At 39.4% G+C, this 23,727-nt stretch overlaps 1 protein-coding gene across 6 annotated transcripts in view; it reads right to left on the bottom strand.

Moving 5' to 3' along the window:
* ATP2C1 (ATPase secretory pathway Ca2+ transporting 1) overlaps positions 1–23,727 on the bottom strand; it is a 62,590-nt gene that overhangs the window by 30,986 nt on the left and 7,877 nt on the right. Inside the window, exons 1-2 of one of the 6 annotated variants that reach the window (XM_071735805.1) lie at positions 14,012–14,224; positions 13,234–13,384 (exon numbers count right to left, since the gene is read on the bottom strand). The exons of 1 other annotated variant lie outside the window; for it this stretch is intronic. In XM_071735805.1, the coding sequence (XP_071591906.1) occupies positions 13,234–13,239 (6 nt within the window). In that variant the 5' untranslated portion in view covers positions 13,240–13,384; positions 14,012–14,224. Of the gene's footprint in view, positions 1–13,155; positions 13,403–14,011; positions 14,225–23,727 lie in introns of those variants that run through there. 4 more of the 6 variants (XM_071735806.1, XM_071735804.1, XM_071735807.1 and 1 more) reach the window with 4 other exon arrangements.

Below are 23,727 nucleotides of genomic sequence, written 5' to 3'. Positions count from 1 at the left end.
ATACCTTGACTTGGTGTGGGCTGGATTATTGCACCCTGGGTAAACGGACCAAGTTTTGGGACAATGTGGGGGGCGGGAGGAGGGACTGGGAAACAAAAGAACTGCACCTTAACAAGGTGTTTACTGGGCTCCAAGAAGGGGGAACCCCTTGGACCCCACTCAGCTTTCTGTAGCCTGAAGCCAGCAGGACTGAGCAGCTGAGCTGCCAGAAGAGAGCTCAGCAAGGGACAAGAGTGGAAGCTCAGCTATGCCCTGCCACATCTTCACTCCAGATCCTGTTTCATTCCAATGAAAAAAAATTGGTTTTTTTTTACTACCCTTTTAATGATGGGCTTATGCAAGGAGCAGAATTGAGAAGTCTGTGTCCCAATTTTTTTTTTAGAGTATTGTAAAGAGTATTGTAAGTGACTTAAATACACTTTAGCATTGGCCAGGTACTTATTGAAACCTTAAGTATATGTACACAGATGTAAAGTTGTCTTATAAAATGTTAGTGAATACACATTGTTATAGAACATGTATATATACATTTTCAAAAATTATCTAGCAAGGTATGATTTACAAATACCTTTACATGTTTCAAATTGCAGAAGGAATTGAGGCAAGAAAAGATTTTCAGCCATGAATGAATTAAACATCAGATTTTTCTCTCTCAACATATGTAGATTTAAAGTAATTTAAAAAGAACTATTACTTTCAACATAAGATGAAAACCAAAATCATGTGTGTAACTCTGTTCCTAATAAGGGGTCTTTATGCAAAACTCAATATTAATAGGCTCTTACACCAACAATGTGAACACTACCAGAATGTGGTATCAGAGTAACAGAGGGAAAACATTTGCTTCAGAGTTCAAGACTCCACACAGAACACAGCATTGTAAGACACCCTCTACAAAACAGAAATGTTATTAAAGCAACTTAAACTGACCACAGTAGCAGGAGAACGGTGGGTATTTCAAGGGGGGAGAATACAGATGTTATGACCCTAACTAAGCCTTATAAAACACTCTGGTGTATTGTATGCAAGTCCACTTCCCTAAGACTTTTTCATGAGAAGTGATGCATCATGACCACCCAGTCTCCCACTCAGACAGACAGCCTTTGGTTCAATGTACCACCACTTTTACCAGCACCCATGAAGCACTTGATGCTCACAAGGGAACAGTTTCATGTAAATCCACCTGCAATTTAGAACACACCCAGTTACAACTGCTGTTAAGCTTACATACAAACCATTATTAAGTAAAATCAATTCTCAGGAAATCGCTGTTGGAGCTGATGACTCCTCGTGCTTCAAATGTTTACACTTCATTTTCTTTGGATATCAACCTTATTTCTGCTTCAGTTTTCTTGGACCATGGGCTTTTCTGAAACAAACATTTTTCTAGAATTTTGTCACAAACCTCCCCCTCTGATAAAACACCTACCAAATTACCAGCTCATGTTCTTTTCTTTAAAGTTACCCATCCTAAGTACTTGCTTTTGATTTTTAATGAAAATAGATACCATATCCATGGTATTAGCTACTGACAACCAGTTTAGGGCTGAAAACAGAAGTAAAGCCGAAGTATTGTTTCAAAACAACCCACAAACGTATGACTTTGACCAAGATGACTCTGCATTCTCAACAAAAATGCTGAGCAACCAAGCTTTCCCAGTAAGAGCTGGCAGAAGCAAACTGCCAGCCATTACAAATTTTAGTGCTGAGAGAAATCTTCTTCCCTATACCAACTGACATGGCTGCTAAACAAAGATAACTTAAACAAAAAAAACAAAAAAAAGGGGGGTACATGGCTGATCTTTTCTCTATTATTATCAATTAGGAGTTCAGAAAGTCAACTAATGAGTTTTTTAAGGATATTTTATGCTAAATGACCTTAACAGAAACGTTAAAAGCACTCCAAGAGATCAAGCTCTTCCAAGTAAGTCGTCATTAGCACAAAACAACTGTGCTACAACAAAGCCTATTTTGACAGGCATTCTGCGATAGACTCAAAAAAGCATTGATTTTCAATGTGTGTTTCAATCATATTTACTCCCACTTTTACAGAAAATACTGTAGTGTACATAGTGAAAAAAATCTACAGAGAAAATCTGGTATAGCCAGCTCTTTTACCTACAGCAAAATTACATAAGACAATTCTGGATGGATCTAAATCCAATTTCTCAAAAAAACTCTATACTTGTTGTTCAGAAAATAAGTTTCAAATTATCTTTGCTACCAATTAAACTTTTTACAGCAGCTGATATCTTAAAGTATTTAAGTACTTAGTTGCAGGACAAGTTTTTATATGGGTAATTGGGCTAAGAAATGATACTGGCCTGTGCTGCTGTATCAGGTAGGCAGCACACACTTGACCTCTATGACTACAACTTCTGATTCCCTGACTGCAGGTAACTCTACCAAGGAAAAAAGAAGCAGGATGCTAACTAACAAAAATCAATAAATAGCTGACTCAGGAAGGTCTTTTCTCAGACCACTGACAATGTACACACTGTCATTTCTAAGATACATGGCAATGAATCATATGACCATGGAACTGTGACTGAATTTTTATCAAAATTAATAACAGATTAGTCTAGAAGGCTTACAGTACCAGAAATTCAGAGTTCCCTTTTGTTTTGTCTAAAGAAAAATCTAGTTAACCAGTTGACAGTTGTGTTACTCTTTCTTCTTCCTTATACACTATAAAATTCTGCCTGCCCTCCTTCTACCATGAGCAATATCAAATACCAACAACCTGCCTCTACACCACTGCGTTTCTCAACTTAGCAGAACAGTCTGCTGTCAATCAGCAGGGCTCACTGACATTGAGATGCTTTTACAATTATCTTTTTAAGAGGAAATTTTAGCTCTACTTCCTCAGAGAATACAAATGGCAGGACTTGCATTCACTGAAAGCAGCCTAAAAATGTAGAACGTGCTCATAGCAAAATTTTGTTTTAGACAAACATGACCAAAATGTTTTGGGTAATTAGTCGATATAAAATCCTATAAATGTTAAATGAAGTTACTCAAGTGACATACAAACAAAAAAATACAAAGGTGGTGTAAAACCAAAACTACCGTAGAGAACAGGAAAAGTGTATGTGAGAGAGGTTTAAAAAACAGTAATATTTAGGTTAAGAGAAATTATGATTATTTCTTTGAGAAATTCCTTCAGAAACCCGAGACAAACATGCACATGGGTATGGGTACTCTCAGAAAGAACTGTTTACCCTGCCACATAAGAAGTCTCATTGGGCACCTGCAGGTTAACAGAGCCAGTTCCTGGGAAACACTGTAGCACAACTGGAAGCTTGAAAAAAAAGTGTTCATCCCATCCATCCGAACAGCTCATCTTGATACTAATTTTAATCTACCCCATAAGTCCCTGTAAAACTGAACTCCTTTAAAGCCAACTCAAGGATTACAAAGACCTTTTGACTTGTTTGCAGTGATCAACCTGTAAGACAATAATATTATTGTTCCAGCAGTCAGTGACCTACATCCAGGTATATGCCTCTGTATCACGGATACTGGGCAATTGCTACTGAATCATGCTGTGTCTAATCAATAGCAAAATTAATGAATGTACACATAATCAATGTGTAATTAATCATTGTGCATTTAATCTTAACTATGTTGTCTTTTGCATTTGAAATATTACATGCACCTGCTCAGTAACTGCAGCTTTATTAATGAGATAAGGATATTAGAGCATGTTGTGCAAGGGACACTTCAAAGCCCACATTCCAGACCTAACTGCAATCAGTGACTGATGAACGTGTACTGTGAACAAAATCCTTTAAGAGTACTTGTGAACTCAGAGCAGATGACATATACAGCGTGCCATGCCCTGACCAGAGATCCATCCAAAGCCCTGACATCTCAAGGCTCCTCACATCAGAAAGGACATAAGACTTACCATACCTTACCACCTTACTATACCTTACCATCCCTTTTTCTAAGTTATTAGTGACCTGCCTTGCAAGAGTTTATATTTTTCTCATGGGGGTTCCAAAAGAATCAGCACTCCCTCACTCACCATAAGAATTAGGTTCTATTTTTCATCTACCTTCCTGGAACTGAAAAAAATGTAATGTTCAACAACATAATAGAAAGGTGTTTTGGTGAATACAAAACAGATTGAAGCTTACAAGCCCCTTATTTCCAGAACTTTCTGAATGATCAAACTCTATGTGATGCATGCTACAAGGTTTAGAAAGCTCACATCCTACTAAGCATGACATTCTCTATTTCTCTGCAATTCAGAGCCAGGACAGCAGGGGCAGAGGGACAACGAGGAATAAGTCAACTATTGTGGACATCAGAGCACAGAGTATGTAATAAAATCCTGATCACTTACCTCCTCTCCACTGTCTAGCATCCTGAAAGTGCACAGGGGTAGAGATCAACTATATGTCCATGGGAACAGAGGATTGAGGCTTGGTGTCCAGGTGCTTTGGGAACAGTTCTCACTAGGCAAAGACCCTTGGCTGTGAAAGATCTCTTTTAAGAAACAGACCCTATCCAGAATGTGAGTTCTCATTTTCTATCAGTTCCATCAGATATGAAGCACCAGTGGTAAGTCTGCTACTCAATAGGATGTGGTGGCTAGAGGTTTTGGAGAGCTTTTAACTGTTTCATTGCCTGTCTTCAAACTTTCCCTTTAAACAGTTCATGGATAAGCATCATGGTGGTGATTCTACTATAAATGCAGCCAAGCTACTAGCTTACCCTGATTCAGTAAATCCTATTCTTTAAGGTTTTACTCTTGGCTTTTGAGCAATTTTTTAATGATGCACTGTAAACTGGAAGTTATACTCAGGAAGGCTTCACCTATACAGACTGAACTGATAGGGCTGTTCAAGCCTCGTATGTGATTAAATCACAGATTACCTCCTGTATTCTCAACTAGCATTGAGAACAGCTAACTCTCTAACCAGCCTCAAAACCCTGTATATTTAGACAGGAAAAATAACCAACTACTGTGACTGACCACTAAGCCCCTGTAAGAGAATGCTCAGAGGAGACAGACAAGGGTGATATGCCCAAGAAGCTCAAGAAATAATGTAGGGTGTGACTAACCACAGTTGTTGTGAAGAGACTAACTTTACCTTCTGACAATGGGGGCTGAAAGGTGGCCTTAGCTTTGAATAATCACATCAGCTGAATGGATCAACTGGTGGTGTAAATGTTCCTCCCTGATTTCATCAGAAGGATGTGAATGTCTGCATGAGCCACACCAACATAGGGGGGGATGTGTATGTGGCTCAGCCCAACATATGGACTGAAAAAACAACAACATTTTAAGAGAGCAACATCTGGTTGAAACCAGCATGAGCTGGTTTCAAGCCATATACTCCTTTCTTCCAGAGACTGAGGATGCCAAGCATGATTACACTGAGAATATTATAGAGACTAGTAATGGGAATCATGTTGTTATTGCAACTGAACTGTATATTGCAATTCCTACATTTTGCTAAGTGTAACTTACAAATTATACCAAAAACATAATTTGTCATTCTGCTAAATCAGACATCCCACCTAACTTTAAATATCTTCAAATATTTACATTTGATATTAAACATTATACCCTCTATGCATGGATTACCTGAAAGCACCTGATCAGAGAGTACTATACTCTGCAAATACCTCTTTGGGAAATAATGCTGCTTTCTTAGAGCAACAGGTAAACTGACAACACAAACATTCAAACCAATATGAAAAAAAAAAAAAAAAAAAAGTATTTCACTCCCCATTGCAAAGAGCAGGTACTGTTTGTTCAGGATAAGAAATACTTCTTTTGAAAGCTTTGAAATTACCCTCTACTGTGTTTATTTTAATGGGCTCCTTTGGAAAAGTGTGATGATTTTTCACTTTTGGGAAAACAGCTGCAGCAGCCCTGTATTCTAGTATTCAAAGAAATTTGGTCCTATTCAACAGCATTTTAGTTTAAATATTTTAGAAGGCGACCCCACATCAAAAGAAGTCCACATAGAAAAGTTCTGTCTCTAAAAAAGCCAGAAGGAAAGAGCAACACTAATCTGCATTAATGAGTTCTCCTTGCAGAGTAATTTCTATCCTGGGAGGTCACATCATTTCAGCATCTTGCTATTGTGTGTTATTTTGTAAAACTTTACAGAAAAAGGGCAATATTCAACCTTGCACAGACACCACCCATTAACCAAAGAGATATAAATATCCAAATTTTGACAACAACCTGCTAAGCTGCCCCATGAGCCTGAAAAAACTACCTTGTATTTGAGTACTATTTCACCAGTGCTTAGAACTTTGACTGTGGCCCACAACCAGCTGTAATGCAGAACTGTATTCCTTGGTACACAAAACGTCTGCATTTATGACCAACTAATAAACAGATGTTTGAATACTGGCACTGACCATCTAAAGCTCACTGTCTGCCTCAAGAGTCATAAAATCTTTGAGTGACCTATCCCCCACCCTATCTACTTCAGACAACACTATAAAGACTATGATGTTCCATTTAACATCCAGCACTACACTAGTCTTTAAAGCTCAAGAACTATTCTCAAGTACTAAAAATATCTTCTAAAAAAATGCTTCTCTGAGAAACCTGAAGCCTCCACAACTTGAAATGCATCCTACTCTTTCAGGATGTTTCACCATATCTTACTTAAAAAAAAAAAAAAAAAAAAAAAAAAAAAAAAAAAAAGGAAGGAAAGTAGGACATCTAGTTCAGCTGAGGCTACCAGCACAAACAGCAATGCTGAGTAATTTGCTGTAACTGTAGTATATTCCATGTAGTTACCTTGCAAACCTTATGAATGACAACTGCCCACTCTCTAGCTAGAGAAAATATTTCAAAAGAATAATGATACCATAACCTGACTGCAGTGCTGTAGATTGTAGGAGTAATAGCAACAACAAAAAAATCAAACTAAATCCACAACATCACATCTGTTCAAAGCACCTTTTCTCCCCTTAGCTTATTCATATACAGTTGAAGCTTAGGAATGCCAAACATTCAAATTTTCTATTCAATCACTACAAAATATTTACCATTTAGAGGACTTCTGCATACTCTGAAAGATGCACTATGATGATTGTAAAGCCTAGCTAGTGAAAGCCTTGAGGTGGCATCAGAATTACCAAGAATGTATTGACACACACCAGACCAATTTGTTTGGCTAAAATATTCAGCTTCAATACTTCCTTTAAAAAAAAAAAAAAACAACACCAAAAAACTTCTGAGCCCTCAAAAAGTCTGCTTGAACATTTCAATACATTTGTATTACTTTTGAATCAGAAGAACAAAAAGATACAGAAACCTAAGCACAGACTAAAATCACCAAATCAATGCCAGTGCCTTGGTGAAAAGTAAGGTTTGTGTGTAATAGCACTGGGTCAGTTCAGAAAACCATCACCCAAGGAAGAGAGCACTGCTGGCCATATCTCACTTGCCTCCAAGTAGCTTCTCTCCTGATTCACGTGAAGCCTTTAAGAAGTTGAAGGCCAAAAGGCTTTTGGTCTAAACACAAGTCATTTATCTTGCTGGAGAGTTGGTAACTTTCCTAGAAGAGAACATTTAAGCTTAGAAATGAGATCATTTGGCTCCCCTCCAAGTCTGCTTCTATCTCATAATACTTTGAAGTGCTGAACTTCTCAACATGAAGGAAGACACTTGGAACTGCAAACTCTAACAGAGGATTTTAGCACACCGTGATATACTCCTGATGTATCCATGATATGTGCAGACTTCAGTCACCAGTGCATTCTGCATCACTCAAAAATACAAATAAAAATATTTGCTCAGTTCTTACTGCTTTAGAGTAATGAATGAAGCTCCAAGACCCTGTTATTGACTATATCCTTGACAGCTATGCAGTTTCTTCATAATGTGACAAAATAAAATTCTAATTAAAAAAATCCTGAACTTACTGTTTAAAACAGTTCTCATGACTAAGCTAGTGTAGTGCCAATCTAAATGCAAACATAACTCACAGCATAATTACTTATGGTAATACAATTTCTTATAATTAGTATCAAGAAAGTAGCAATGTAGTATTCACCAGGCTTTCTTTGTGAATTGTGTATGCAGAAAAAAGTGCTGAAGAAAATTTATGACTTAAAAATATTTTAAAAGCCACCGTAAAAGATTCTGTAGGCTGCAGCTGCTAACCCATTATCCATTTTATCCCTTCTGATTATTTAGAATGTTTATAAAACAAAAAAACAAGAAACAAATGCTTCTCTCAAATTTATACCTTGATTACTGTATTTTATTTTCCTTTCCTTTTCTGCATTGTAACTTTACCGTTCCTTCAAGCTTCTACAAACCACACTGCAAATGTCAATTTTATCACCCACTGTCAATTACTATCACCTGAACTCCTTCATCAACTCCTAAGCAGGTTTCAACTAAAATCTACTTACTAACTTACTGCACTCTTGCAAAATTCCACCATGGTCTGGGAGTTAATTTATACTGAACTGAAGCTATGACTACATAAAGAAGCAAGTCAAGGTACTGGTCTGCTTATGCTAAATGGGAGGAAGTCCTGTTGAGGGGAGATTTAATTTAGAGATTAAGAAAAAATTATTTCCTGTGAGGATGGTGAGACACTGGAACAGGTTGCTCAGGGAAGTTGTGGCTCCTCCTTCTCTGGAAGTGTTCAAGGCCAGGCTGGAAAAGGCCTTGAGCAACATGGTCTAGAGGAAGCTGATCCTGCTGATGACAGGGGGGGCTGGAGCTGGATGATCTTGGTCCTTTTCCAACCCAAACCATTCAATGGTTCTAACTGCTTTGTCCCTCACTGTTTTGGCATTACCTCAACACTTCACGAGCCCATGCAACTTACTAATTCAACAGAAAGCTGTCCAGCTGTGGGCAAGGGGACAAAAGGGCTGGATTTCTGCCAAGCTGGCAAGCCAGACAAACCCAACAACCAGGACAGCCAACACAATACATATGGCAGCAACACAGCTGTGAGTAAGATCTTCTTTCAGCAGTAATGAGACCATTTCACTCAGTCCTATCAAAGAGCATCCCAAGATGACCACACCCTTGTCAAATTCTTTTACTGGAAAAATGCAAGCAAAAATGTTTTTATCCTGTTTGTTAAATTAACTACTCTGGGAATTGTCTGCATTTTCCTTACACCACTGTTTTTCCTGACTTACTAGGAAGAGATTATGCCCTAGACTCCCAAAGTAAAGGAGTGCTAGAGAGCATTCTGTGATAGCAGAATTCAGACTCCATGTTAAACCACTTCTGAATTATTACAGAGTACTATTTCCAATTTATCTGCATGGAAGAAAAAATTAAAAAAAAGAAAAAAGAGGGAAGGAAAGACCAATGTCCCACCAACCAGTCAAACAAATATCAGATTACCCTGAAGATGACACTGTTCAAAAGGAAATCTTGCAAGACAAATGCTATGTTAACAGATATTTGAAGTTGTTGAAGCACTGTTAGAACATAGTAAAGTATCTACTAAAACTGTTCTAAAAGAACAGTTTATTAAGAAATCATCTGCATGTCAAAAAGAACACAAACTGCTGCGATAACACCAAGTCCATTTCAGAATTTCAGAATTTCTAACATTTTCCATCACAAATTTCATTCTGATTGTGATGGATAATACTTGAATTAAACAACTGATGATGCCATTCTGGAACAATTTAAATGTTTTTCAAGTCACTACTGCTGCAGGCATCCCTTTTCTCTGTTTTCAGATGCGTGTATGCACGCTCCACTGGTTTGTCAGCTGCCTAATGCTTGATGATGCAGTGCAGGGTGCTAACTCACTGCTCCCAAAACCTGAAATCTATCCACTCATCTTCAGTTTACTAGTTTAGGAACTAAGCCCATTTTCACCATTTAACAACACCCATGAAACTCATTAGATAATTAAACTGCACTTCAAGTGCATGATAAACAAAACCAATTTGTTTGTCATCTCAGGATTACATGAAGAACTAAAGCATCTTTTTGAAAGAAAAAAAAAAAAATCTTGACCTGTATCTCCTCAGTCATCAATTAACAAAATTATCCTGAAACTGTAACTGACAGACTATGGACTAAAATCTTTGAATATCAGCTGTAATTAACCAGGACTCAAAACAGTGAAGATTAAGGAGTATTCCAGAATCATCACAGGGTGTTCTTATTCCTGACAGTAAATCTGGCCTGAGTTTTTGTATCAGCCTTCTACATTATTTTGGGAAAGTCTTTGGTTTACAGGTGGGAAAATGTTACTCTGACCTCCTCTGTTAGACAAGTCATGATCTGAAAACAAACCCTACCAAAGACTTTGGTAATAAAATAGTACTCCTATTCAGCAATTTGTGTTTCTAATCCTAGTCTGACCTCAGAACAGAGAAACTCAAAGTTGATGGAACCTAAACTGTATTTTTCTACTAAAAAGCAGTCTTCTAAAAGACAACCTGCAGTAGAACAAAGAACCTGTCACAATCTAAAAGATGGTGATAAAAGAAAAAAAATTCAGACTACAGTTATAGAAAACTACTTTAAATGGCCCAAAGGCATCAATGGAGAGATCCAAAAATTACAAAGCCTGGCTTGCACTCAAGAGTCATGTTTTGTCTATGCAAGCTCTCTTGACTGCCTACAGTTTAAGAAAAAGCTCTGCTTATGGGAAGAAGTAGTCACAAAATTCCAAACAGAACTTCCAAACAGAAACACAATCATCATTCCTCTGTCCGTTTTACTGAACTAAGCAGAAGTCTTCCAATTATGGAAAATTTTCCTCATTATCACAAGACATATGAATTTTTGCTGAAGTTTAATCACCCCAGCACAAAAGACAGGAATCAGAAGTTCTGGGACAGAATGCTAACTAGTTTAGAGTAAACATAGAACACTGCTTATGAACACTGAATTAACACAGGAAAACATCAGTTTCCCAACCCATTTTATCACTTCCCAATCTTGAACATTCACCCAAATGGGGGGGGAGGGAGGAGAGGGGGCAGGATTCTGACATCTCTTGCTCAATACCCAAACAAAAGAGATTTTCTACCACAAATTTTCAAAACAAACAAGCTTAAAAGTATTCTAATTGTAATTTTTATTCTACAAGATTACAAACATTCAACTTTCTCCTAGAGAAAATACATTAAAGACCCTATCAAGAGTGCTGAAAAATTCCAGTATTAAAGCTGCTAGTGTCTAGATGTCTCAAAATGTCAAATGAAATGGATAGGAAAAGTTCAGAAACACCAAGAACACCAAATCCACAGCAGACAGTTGTAAATATATGTGCTTGCCAGAAGACTCAATTATGAGATGGAGGGGTGGAGGAAAAGAAAGAGGGGAGAGGAATACAAATGTTAACCAACTGAGCCTTTTTATTCACACTGAAGTTGAGCTTTCCTTGTACTCCCAGAAGCCCACTCCATTTTCTAAAGCTCTCAGCAAAACAGCATTTATTTCTGCCTTTGAAACAACCACCTGATCATCTTCTATTTTTCCCTAGATAAGGGTTATTTCAATAAGTTACTTCTATCATATAAACATTCCTAATTTTTAAACATAATTTATTTATTCCATTATTTATTTATTGTGCTATTGTTGTTCATAAGAACGAAGAATTAAGAAGATTCTTCATTCAGAAGAATTAGAATGGGTCATACTATCACATGCAACTTTATCATAAACTACAACTATGGTATACTATTTCTTTTGTAATAGAACTAAAAGGCATTAAAGGTCTTCCTATCATTTTTGTTTTGGGTTACTTTTTTCCCCTAAATGTATTTCTGTTCAATAGCATTATATCCGCTTTACTTCCCCGGCCCCAGTGCTGCCCATTCAAAAATCTTTTATTTGCAACACAGTGACTGAAATGCAAAGGCACTGATACCACTGCCCTTACTATCCCAAGACAAAGAACAGTCTTTCAGAAACTTTCCCCATCACTCCAAAATTCCTTCTGTCTCACAAGTTCTGTGCTCTTTATTACAAATATTCCGTTGGAATATATAATCAACAGAATTAAGAGAATTCTAACATTTAACTTTAAAATAAATTAGAAAAGAGTTCTGAAATGCCAGATTATAATGACCTACATAGCCTTCTGCAAAGGCTGGACTTCACAATTACAACTTTCAAGTCATGGAAGATAACTGAACATCAAAACAGAACAATATCAAACAGCAGAAAATAATTTAGTTAATCTGCACCACAAACTCAACCCAGTTCTTCATTGAAATCAATCTATTAAAGAAGCAGCTCTACTCAAAATGGAGAGGTGGTAAGGAACTCCTATGCCTCACATAATTTCCTTAGCAAAGGAAATCCAATAGCCACCCAAAAAAAAAAAAAAAAAAAAAAAGAAAATCTATCTAATATCTTTAAAGAATACTGATGACAAAGAGGGAGGTAGGGGGGGTAGGAAACAACAGTTCTTTTCTTATACATATAGTAATAGAAATAGTACACTTCAGAGATTTTTAACACACAGTGCCAAACGGAAAGCAGGGGAAAAAAAAGAAAAAAAAAAAAACAGGAAAAAAAAAAATCGGTGAAGCTCACAGTAAATATCATCAATGCAAAGGGGCTTTCAAGGTTCCCAGAGTATAAACTGAAGCCCAAGATGGAAAATTTGAAATAGCTACCTGGGTTAAGTAATTTTCAAAGACAAGAAGGAAAGAGTATAATAAAACAACTTCTTCCAGTACACAGTTTACAATTTTTATAGCACACTGTTCTAGTGATAGAACTTGAAACTTCAGTGGCACTTTTTAATTATATACTGTCTGAGGAAGCAAAATTAAGCCATTATAAAGCACAGAACATGCACACAAATATTTCAACAAAAAATCCAACTAACACTTTTCAGTATCATCAGGAAAGATAAAATATAACAAAGTCATTTAACCTAAGCAAATACCAAGCAACCAGTGCTCAGAAGCCCCTGCGTGTAATTGACCTGAGATTTCTATTCCAAACACACAGAACACTAAAACACTCAATAGATGTCTTTAGCATCTGTCAAGACAGAATAAGCTCTGGCTGATTATTTCAACACACAGGAGCTGAAATGAAGAGAAGCGATGGTTCTATAATTCTTGAACTACAAAAGGCAGATCAAAATTCCTACCACGAGATTAACACACCAGAGCAACCCTGCAAACCCCTGGAACAGTAAAACATAACACACGCACCAGTAGGAGTTGTCACCAAATTGCATGCAAAAATCCTCTTAGCTCCAAGGAAGTCAGTGACTCGGATGAGACCTTTACCTTCATTTTCCATCGAAATTGTACTTGAGTCGATAGTTACAAAAGTCTTTAGCAACAGCAGCACTCGAGCAGGAGCTGAAAGGTGAAGAGAGAGATGCCCCAAGATCCCAGGCAATCACACTGCTCCCTCTGCCCCCACCTGCAGCAACATCTGCAAGAGAAACCAGCGCTAGAAGAGGAAAAAAAATTTTTAAATGTAAAATGAAATTTAAAATAGTAAAAAAAACCAAAAAACAAGAAAAAAACCAACAACAGCCGAACCCGATAGATCTGCACCGCTTTTCCCCTCACGCCAGCGCGGAGCAGGCACAGGCACAGGCACAGGCACAGGCACAGGCACAGGCACAGGCACAGGCACAGGCACAGGCACAGGCACAGGCACAGGCACAGGCACAGGCACAGGCACAGGCACAGGCACAGCCCGCAGAGCTGTCAGAGGCCACCAAGGATTAGGATTAGTTGCCCAGCAGCTCCAGCAACACCGAGCAGCGTCGCCGCTTCTCTCTCGCCACAAGCGCCGCGCACAGCCTCGTCCCGCCCGGGGAGGGGCTCCAAGAGGAATGAACGCCCCGCACCTAAAAATAAACCTTCACCCCAAGTAACACCCCCGTCGTCCTCCCTGCCCGTCCCGCACCCCGTCTCCTCAGCGCCAGGCGGAAGGGGAACGGGCGAAGGGAAGGAAAGCGCCGGCTCGCCTGTAGCTCGCCCAACGGCCCCGGCGTTGCCGGCGGCGACCCCCGCCCCGGCTCCCTCAGCCGCCGCGGCCCCGCCCGCTCACCCTGTGTCGCAGGCCGCCGAGGGAAGCGGGGGAGGGGGTTGGTACGGAAGAGGAGAGAGGCGCAAAGCGGCAGCTCCCTCACAGCCGCCTCGTCCCTGCCACCTCGCAGCGCCTCTCACCTCCGTGACTCGGGGCGGCAGCAGCAGCAGCGACGGCGGCAGCGCGGCCGCATCCCCACTCCGCTCACTTCCGCGGGCGGCGGGGAGAGGCAACGGACGGGGCGGGGCGCGGCAGCGGAAGGGCGGGCGGATTTCCCCCCCTCCTGCCTCCCTGTGCCCCGGAGCTGGGGGCGCCCGCTCGCCGCGGATGGGGGGCAGCCGCGGCGTGTCCTCACCCGGTTCTGCGGCGAGGCGGGCGTCAGCCACAGCCCAGGGGGCGCCGCGGTGGTTGTGGAGGCCCCGCCAGGGCGCGGCGAGCCACGAAAAGAAACGTGGTTAAACGCCCCAACCGCTGCGGGGAGCGCTGGAGTGGCAGCCTAAGCCCCTAGCGCCCACCTCCGTGGTGGGTTCTCCTCTCCTCCCCGAGCTGGAAAAGCATGTTCCCATCAGGACAATGTAGCCGTAAGCGGCGTGAAGCAGCCTGAAGAGTGGTCGGCGAGGGCAGGCGGAGAGCCTGGCTGCCCCTCCGCAGTGCACCGGCCTGGGCTCTCTTCGAGGCCCTCCACCAAGCGGAGCCGTCCGGCCCGGTGCCCTCGGCTCCCCCGCCCCCTGCTCCAGGAGCAGAGTTCAAACTCCGGCCTTCCCGGCCGGTGTCCTGGGCTGGCTGTAGGAAAACAAGCCCGTTAACATCCACTGGCTTTAATCATAGAATCATCGAATGGCTGGGATCGGAAGGGACCCTCAAGATCACCCGGTTCCGACACCCCTGCATGGGCAGGGACACCTCCCACTAGACCAGACTGCTCTAAGGCCCGATCCAACCGGGCCTTGAACACTTCCAGAGAAGGAGGAGCCACAACTTCCTTAGGCAACCTGTGCCAGCAGCTCACCATCCTCACAGGAAAGAATTTTTTCCTCATCTCTAAACTGTATCTCCCCTCTTCAAGTTTGAAACCATTTCCCCTTGTCCTCTCACTACATACCCATGTAAAAAGCCCTACCCCAGCTTTCTCGTAGGCAATAAAGCTTTAGAACTCTTTCTTCTTTGCCACCCTCCACACTGTGTCCCCAAAGCAGTACGTTTATGAAACTGTGTGCCACAGACACAGTCGAGACGCTGGTTTTAGAGTTGCAGTACACCCGCCGTTGTAATCAAGTTAGTTTCAAATCACCAGATAATCACATTCTTCAAAATGTTAGAGGGGAGGCTGTACTCAATACAATATCTTAAGCACTTCAGGTGGCTTCTTTTAAAACCTGCTTTTAGCCACCTATCGTGAAACTACTGGTGGTAAAGTACGATGGAAAAAAATAAACCAAAAAAAAGGCTTGAGCGAATCAGTTTACTTGGATGCCAAAGAAAAATTATTTGAAACTACAGTTCCAATGCTGATCTTCAAGGCTGGAGAAGTTATAAAGAAAAGTAATTTCCAGTGAGATAATAAATTTTATATTGAAGATACGATGTGCAGCACTAGTAAGAACAAAATGCTTTTAGGTTTTCAAGGTCAAAATCTAATGGAGACATGCTAATTGTAGGCTTTATACCGGGTTTCTAAAGGAGCGTAACAACATGGTCAGAGGAACACAATTGCATTGACATTTCATGATTAATGACCTGTCACCTCAGCTTTGTTTTTCTTAAGCAGCAGCAGAAACCAAAATCAGTCTTTGTCAGTTCGTAAGATGCATTTAACAGAACTAAATTTTAAACAGTTTAATTAAATCTCCCAGCCCCTAATAGCATGCTTCTAATTCCTCAGCTAAACAGGTAAGGTTAAAGCGCATACTTTTACATTCCGAAGCTCTTGAAGATAAATTTGTTGGAGTGCTAAAACAACATAAATTTGTCAATATGTTGTTAATTGTTTGAGAATACCCAATGCATAATTTCAGACCCGTCCCCACATGGTAGCCATGGTACATGAGTATCTCTGAGGCCACTCCATAAAGTATCCCACTACAAGTAGGTAGCACTGTCATTGGAGCCATGTCTCTTCTCCCATATCCTGCTGCTGTTAGGCAAACAAAGCCCTACTGAGCTCCTGGCAACACTAATTATAGTGCCTCAATTTCAACACAAAACTGATGCCCAATAACCCACAAGGAAAAGCATGCAGTTATTTGGTTAAAACAAGTAGTATTTGCTTTCAGTATCAGCTGTTACCATTAATTATGAAAAGCTTAGGTAAATATTTACATGAAAGAAAAAGCCCAAAGCCTGCAGGTGCTAATACTGTTTACATCCACAATACTTTTGGGCTTCTTTATACTATACTATACTATACTATACTATACTATACTATACTATACTATACTATACTATACTATACTATACTATAAGAAGTTTTAGGGAGAAGACTAGAAGGAAGCTCTTGAATTTCACTGAGCTTGTTCACAACTGGAGCTACTGAGATCTACATATCAGCAACAAAGTCTGCCTAAGAAACATTCTTTGTTCATGTGTCTTAAAAGAGGAGAAAACATTAAAAAAAAAAAAACCAAACAACCTACTCTATAGTGAAAACAAAAACAAAACCAAAAAATCTTCACCTTACTGTATATCTGCCAATAATGATATATGCCTGTGATGCTGCCAAGCAGCTGGGAAGCACCTCTTCTGCATTATACCAGGATTATATCCATCCTTGAAAGTTATATTACTGTTCCTGCCCTACTCTACACCTGCCAACAGTGGCTGTTTAATAAACAATGCTCAAAGGGTGTTCTCTGACTACTGGTGAATATTGTTTCTTTAAAAATCCCAACCTTGATTGTGAGCTTGACACAGAAGAGTATTAGGACAGCCCCAGTATCTTCAGGAAGCTTCCTAAAAGTACACAGCAAAGGCATTATTTGGCAAACCAAAGTAACATAATTAGAATATGACTGTAGAAGATAGAGTGAAATTAAAAAAGTCTTTGCTCACAGTAACCAGTTGTACTCAAAAATTACAATAATATTTGACGTTTGTTTTTTCTATCTTGTAAAAAAAAACTTGCAATTAAATACTCATCTGAATATCCAATGAGCAAATGTGTCTACCCACAACTGAATAATTACATATACAAATTAGAACAATTACAAATTCAAATGTGAATGGCCAAACACTGTCTAAACTTCAGTTAGATGTTTTAAAAAAAAAAATTAAAAAATCAATAGTCCTTGAAAGGATGTGCAATACTGATAGGGTGAGGGGAGAAAAAGGGACTGGACATCCTAGTGGCTGTTTTGTCCTTCTAGTTTGAAGACCTGAAAATACTTTCTAAAAACAAGTGAACCTACTTATAAAAGGCTTTCATTTAGAAAAGCAGAGTTTCATGAGTGTTCATTGCCAACTTTAGCAGCCACAAGCCCCAGCCATTCTTCCTTTGGAGTGTGTTCAGTTTTAAATGCCACAATGCACTAGTTAAGTGTTCTGCACCACCAGAAGAGAGTTCCTGTCATTCTGTCACCACACCCCACTCCTTACCACCATTCCCTTCCCATCCTTTTCCCACTAAAGTCTTGTAATTGACCCCCTATAGAGGCCTGAGTCAGGCAGCAAGGAGCCAACAGATGGCCTCTAAATCTCAACCTCTAACTGACCAGCATCTAAGTTGATGTGGGAACTGACTCATGTCCAGAATTACCCAGCAGATCAATTAATAAAGACTTCTCAAATGGTTATTCTGGCACAGCCAAGAGGGTAGAACAGGTATGGGGGAACATAAATAGGTACTGCAACTTTCAGTGCTTCTGTGCTCCCCACCCAGGCTTTCAGGGCTGAAAACAACCAATAAAATGGTTGGGGTTTGCGTGGTTGGGTTTTGTCAGTTGTCAGCATTAAAACAAAACATACTCACCTTCTGTATGAATCTGAAGGCAACCCGAAAGGTTGTTTCAGTTGCCCTTCTACATCTTCAGAAGAACTAAGAGCCTCTGGAAGGCTTGGAAAAATTAATAGGTAATAAATGTGACATTCCAGATAGTACCATCAACCAGTTGGAAAGAAAGAAGGGAGAATTCTGTCTAATGGTGTGAACAGATAGGTCTTAACCTGCAGCAGGTTTCTTGGCTAGCTTAACTTCAAGTTTGGTTAAGTCTTCAGGATCAAAATCAATTCATCTCTACTACTCCCTTTTGCTACAGTACTACCAGAAGTAGTCAAAAGAAGATACCTATAACTGCATGGTTCACAGACTGGAGATCTATTACACAGAATTTTGTTGAAGTCACTTTTCAGACTATGACAGCACCTGCAGGACTTGCTCTGGAGTGAGCTTCCAGATCCCTTTAAAGGATCCTGTTAAAGATACATTTGTTCAAACTCTGTCATTGTTAAGTAATGCCAATCAAATCTACTACATATTTTATTAATTTCATTAGTTTATTTATGCCTTAGAATAAGAGTAACTTTTTTCTGAATCATAACATCAATAGTATTTTAATAGGAACAAAGCTTTCAATAGCACTTCATTTTGGGGCAGAAAAGGTTCATATGCGATCCTTATGTCAAAACAGGCTTCTCAATTTTTTACTTACTTTGCTTTAGGTATTATTCAAACCACCCTCAAATAACTGAGCACGAATTAGCTTCTCTGGAAGAAAAGATTACTTTCTGTTAAGATGGACTTTCAGTTGTTTTAATCTCATTATTTGTTGTCTTTCATCTTGATGTCAAAAACTCACCAGTGCTTGGTATTTGTGTGGCTGGAGTCATGACAAGGGAGGGATGATACTGGAGCTTCTCATTTACATACTTTAAATGGCATATATCATTTGTAAAGCCTGTACTGCATATTTCCTCCCCACATTCTCTCCATCCATGCTGTTTCACTGATAGCTTATAGAAGCAGTTATCTCTGAACAGAATTCTCCAGAGGAAAGTCCACAGTAATTCTACATAAAGTTTGAATGTTTTTATGTATGTGCTTATATGTATATATAAGTATACATATATATATATATTTAAAAAATCAGATCACTAAGTTTAAAAGTAGATAAATGATACCATTTTCCCCAGAGGAAACACGTAGTCATTTCAGTTTATAAATCTGAGCACGTTAAGATGTAAGAAGCATAGCTACATTTGCAAATTACCTTAGCTCAGGCCTGTCTTGACACTGCAATTATGCTAATTAATGAACTTTGCTTTATGGCGGTCCTAAATTAGATTTCACTGATTTTTAAGAAACCATTAAATTTAACCCTCTCGTCCCATCCCTAAATAACATCCCCACTGATATTCAGCATTCAGAGAGGGGGTGCAGCACCACAGCAGTTTAAGTTGACAGTTCTGTACTTCCTGCATGCTGGCCCTGGAACTGTCCTCTCCTGGTAACCCAGCTCATGGGGTGATCCATCTAAGAATCCCTGCCTCAAAAACCCCTTACTGTTGAACTCCCAGGAAGGTAGTGTGGGGTAGGGGCAGGACTATGGGAGCTCCAACCTTAAATCATCTTGAACTGTTGTGAACATCCACTCTCAGGGATTCAAGAAAATCTGGTTTAATCTGTTCTTCAGGAAAATACTATATTAATTAATTTTCTGACCATAGCTCTCAAATGTTGTCTCAAACCTGTATTTCATCTTCTATGCTTTTCTTTCTGATACTTTTCATGTCTCCCACATATTCCATACTCACTTGCCATTCTCTTCTTCCAGCTACCTGATTTTGAAATAGTTAAAAATATTAATTGCATATTTTGCAGAGGCTTCCCCTCCCTTCATTAAGGACATACAAAGCTCTTTAGCTGTTCCTGTTTTACCCTCAGTGATGGTTTTCAAAGCCATATACTCTGGTAAAAGCTTCACAACTGAAGTGGAAGCCCTCAGAAGAGCATCTCTCCTGCCTACTGAGGCTTCCTGTATCCTGAGACAATTCTACTAATTTTGTGAAGAGTTAGTTTCCTGTTACCTTTAAGAGACACATCCCAGGAGCCTGTGCTTAAAATTGGACTATGCTTTGAAGCCTTAACTGAGAGGCAGGAAACATGCCTTGTTAGGATGCCTACTATCAAAGACACTACTCTTCTACACCATCAGCTGCTGCTGCTACAGTCATGTTATGACCCAAGTATAGCAAAAGGTGGAAAACTGCTCCCTAGTAAAGGTTTATGTCTTGCTAAAGGATTACTGCAATTCATTAAACAGGAAAGAAGAGCACCTCATTTGCTTTTAAAACATTTCACTTACATTTTAGTTAAGATTGTGTTGGTGGAGAATAAAGACCTTTCAAAACCCAAACTATAAACAGTTAAAAAAAATAACAGCAGTAATGAAGTGCTTCAGTTTGAATTGATTGAGGCTGGTATGTGCCAAGAATTGCAGGAATGCTGCATATATTACAGACAAGTAATCCTGCCAAGTCTCTTTAGCACTTGGAAATTTTTTTTCAAGATTACTGGTGGGGGTAAAATGGGGTGAAGGTAATACTCAGCAAGGAGCTGGCAGTCAGTAAACAGATGTTTACATAGTTGTAAGATTTTAGCTCCTGGCAAGAATAACATAATTTGTTAAAAAAAAACTTAAACATAATGTGTTCGATTGTAATTTTATTCAGACTAGGAGAGCCAAAATTTTTATCAAGTGAAAGCACGCAGTAGCTTTTCAGGTTGGGAAAATTATAAATTTTTCTTTTAAAGGAGAGCTCACATTCCACTTCCCTTTTTATTTTCAGAACTACTACTGTGTGTACATGAATGAAAATCAAGTATTCAGAGGATTTTTCCCTCCCTTATGTCTTAACAAAAGTGGTCTGAGGTCACATTTTTAAGGTTGGTAGTAGAGGTTACTGATGAAAGCAATTATTGTAGCATGATTCTATTGTAACAACGTGCTCTAGCATAAAAGACCCCTAACCTTAAGGTAACTCCAAGTGGTGAATTGAAGGTTAAATCTGTATTCAGAGGCATTCTTAATCAACCCCAACAATAAGGCCACAAGGGGAGGAGTAAAAACTGCCCATACAGGTTATGCAAGACTTAGAGACTTTCGTGAAATTAGAACTTTTTCCAGCAACATCACCATCTTCAACCTAACTTTAGCTCTTAACATTAGAGCTAATAAATCACACGCTCAAGTCCATACATCACCAAGTGCTGGATACAGCCCCAGCTGAAAATGGCAGGAGTGGGTATGGGAGGGACAAACCCTACGGCAGTAACATATGAATTGGGAGGGTATATTCCACTAACAGGTCACAGTGGGAGGGTTAAAAGGGCCCTGGGGTGTTCCTCTATCTCCTTTGCAGCAAATCAGAGCATTCTGTGTATCTGCAGCAAGCCAAGAAGCACTGGAGGGGGGTTTAATTTTAAAAGAGTCAAAACTTGTACTGTATACCCTCCTCCCCACCATCTGGCTCGTAGGGACATTATGAACAAATTCAACATGCCAAATGCCTATTCAGAAGAAAAAACATAAAAAAAAGTTTCTCAGTAAAAATAATAGGCAGTTCCCATTCCATCTTTAAGGGCCTCCTTAAAGATCTCTCGAGGATTTCTGAAGAAACAACCCTATTTATAGACTACAGAAACTTGGCAGTGATAGATCAGCTAAAAGATTTCTTCCTATGTGAAGTTCAGTTTAAAGTAAATTATAACCCAAAAGATTCTATATAATATTTGAAAACTGCCCAGAATCTGTTTATATCTAATCAGATATATGATTTCTATCATGGAGCTAACATATTAAATATAAGATAGTATTATAATCTTCTGATATTACATATCGCATTATAAGATGTTTTAAGTTATCATTGTTATGAGATCATGTTTACCATAACACAAATATATCTTACATTGGATATTTCTATGATTCATATTATTTATGACTGACTTAACTATCAATATGCATGTTTATATTCATCATTAGTTTGTCTATCATTAGGTTATATCCAGTCATAAATCTATCCAGCTACCTATCCATGGCTTATTTTTCATGCTGAACTAAAAAGAATCACAGAATCATAGAATCAGCTGTGTTGGAAAGGACCTCTGAGATCATCAAGTCCAACCCTTGATCCACTAACACCATGGTTACCAGACCATGGCACTGAGTGCCACATCCAGCCTCCTCTTAAGAACTTTCAGGGATGGAGAATCCACCACCTCCCTGGGCAGCCCATTCCAATGCCTGATCACCCTCTCTGTAAAGAACTTCTTCCTAACATCCAATCTAAACCTCCCCTGGCAGAGCTTAAGACCAAGATACCAAGCCTTAAATGTTTCTGATTTCTCACTCATTGACCTATTGAAAATCATTCATACAGGGGAAAAAAAACAAGCCTGTCACTGTAAGCCTCTGACATTGTAGGGTTAACATGGATTAATTAAACATTACTAATGTATACAGTGGAAACCAAAATCTTGGGTTTGCTACTCTTGAAGCTGCAGAAAAGGACTCTGAGAATTTTCTTCAGTAGATATGGATTCCAGAAAACCAGGTGCTTTTAAGAAATTGTGTTTTCTCTCTCCCATATTTTTCACTCAAAATTGTTTCCCCTCTTTGAAAACTTATCTTGGATTGTTTAGAGCCTTGCATCTTCAAAACTGTGTAAACAGCCTGATGCTGTTTTTCATTTCCTGGAACAGATTACAAAGGATTTTAAATAAGCTAACCTTAGCATTTCAGTTTTTCCTGTTGATAAAGTTTGTTATATCCTAAGCCATGGTCTCACTGGAATATCTGCAGAGAGCGCTAGGTTTGATGAAATTAAGCTTTGCAGCAATAAAGCTGTTACATCCTATGGAGACTAATCAAGATCCTACTTCTAGAGTCAAAGCTTTAAGAATGCAGAACTGTGTCAGAGAAACTGAAAATCCATGAGTAAAAATAAGGTCTATCTTTACATTTGCCAAAGCCTTTGAAATTGCCTTTTCTTGTGCAGTTTGTGACAATAGGAAAACCATTATTTTTCTCCCACATCCTAGAACACTTAAAGTACATCCATTTTGAAAAGAACAAGTGGCTTCAAACATTTCTGCAGCCCTTCACACAACAACTTCTGATCCCAACAAGAACTTCTTAACAAACGTTTCCTAATGAGTTCCAGGTTTACTGCAGGTAAAGCTCCACAAGCACCTATCTTCAAGCAGTACACTTTTCTAGGGCTATGTTAACATCATTTTGAATAAGCCTAGTAATTTGTGACACTAATTCCATTCAACTTTTTAAAAGTGCTGTGGCATGACATCCTGTCCTTCCACATAAAATTAGCCCAGCTCAAATACAGTGCCCTCTTGGAGCACTGTAATTGAAGGAGTAAATACATAAAATTCGGTCAGGTTTAAGAGTTTCAAACAGCAGTGCACAAGTTACTAAAAAAGGCAACCACTATTAAGATTCCTCTCATTAATTCACGTTTCTCCCTTTGTCCTAAGAACCAAATTCAGGCTGTGTATCAGGCCTATAACATACTTCTGTGGATGTAAAGCAAATAGCAAAAAGAAAGAGCCATGGCATAGCATGAACACCAGAGAGAGGCTACAACCAACAGCTCAGTTCCTGTAACACTGCTGTGTTAACAGCATTTGCAGCTCCTCAGCTATAACGTCACATTCTTTGATATTATGTGCTGTTCCTGGAGCTGTGCAATTATACCAAGGATATTCACCTACTCTGAAAAAAAGTTTCTAA

This window comes from Heliangelus exortis, chromosome 2, assembly GCF_036169615.1.
Source record: "Heliangelus exortis chromosome 2, bHelExo1.hap1, whole genome shotgun sequence".
Lineage (NCBI taxonomy): Eukaryota > Metazoa > Chordata > Aves > Apodiformes > Trochilidae > Heliangelus > Heliangelus exortis.
This window is presented reverse-complemented; position numbering and strand designations above follow the sequence as displayed.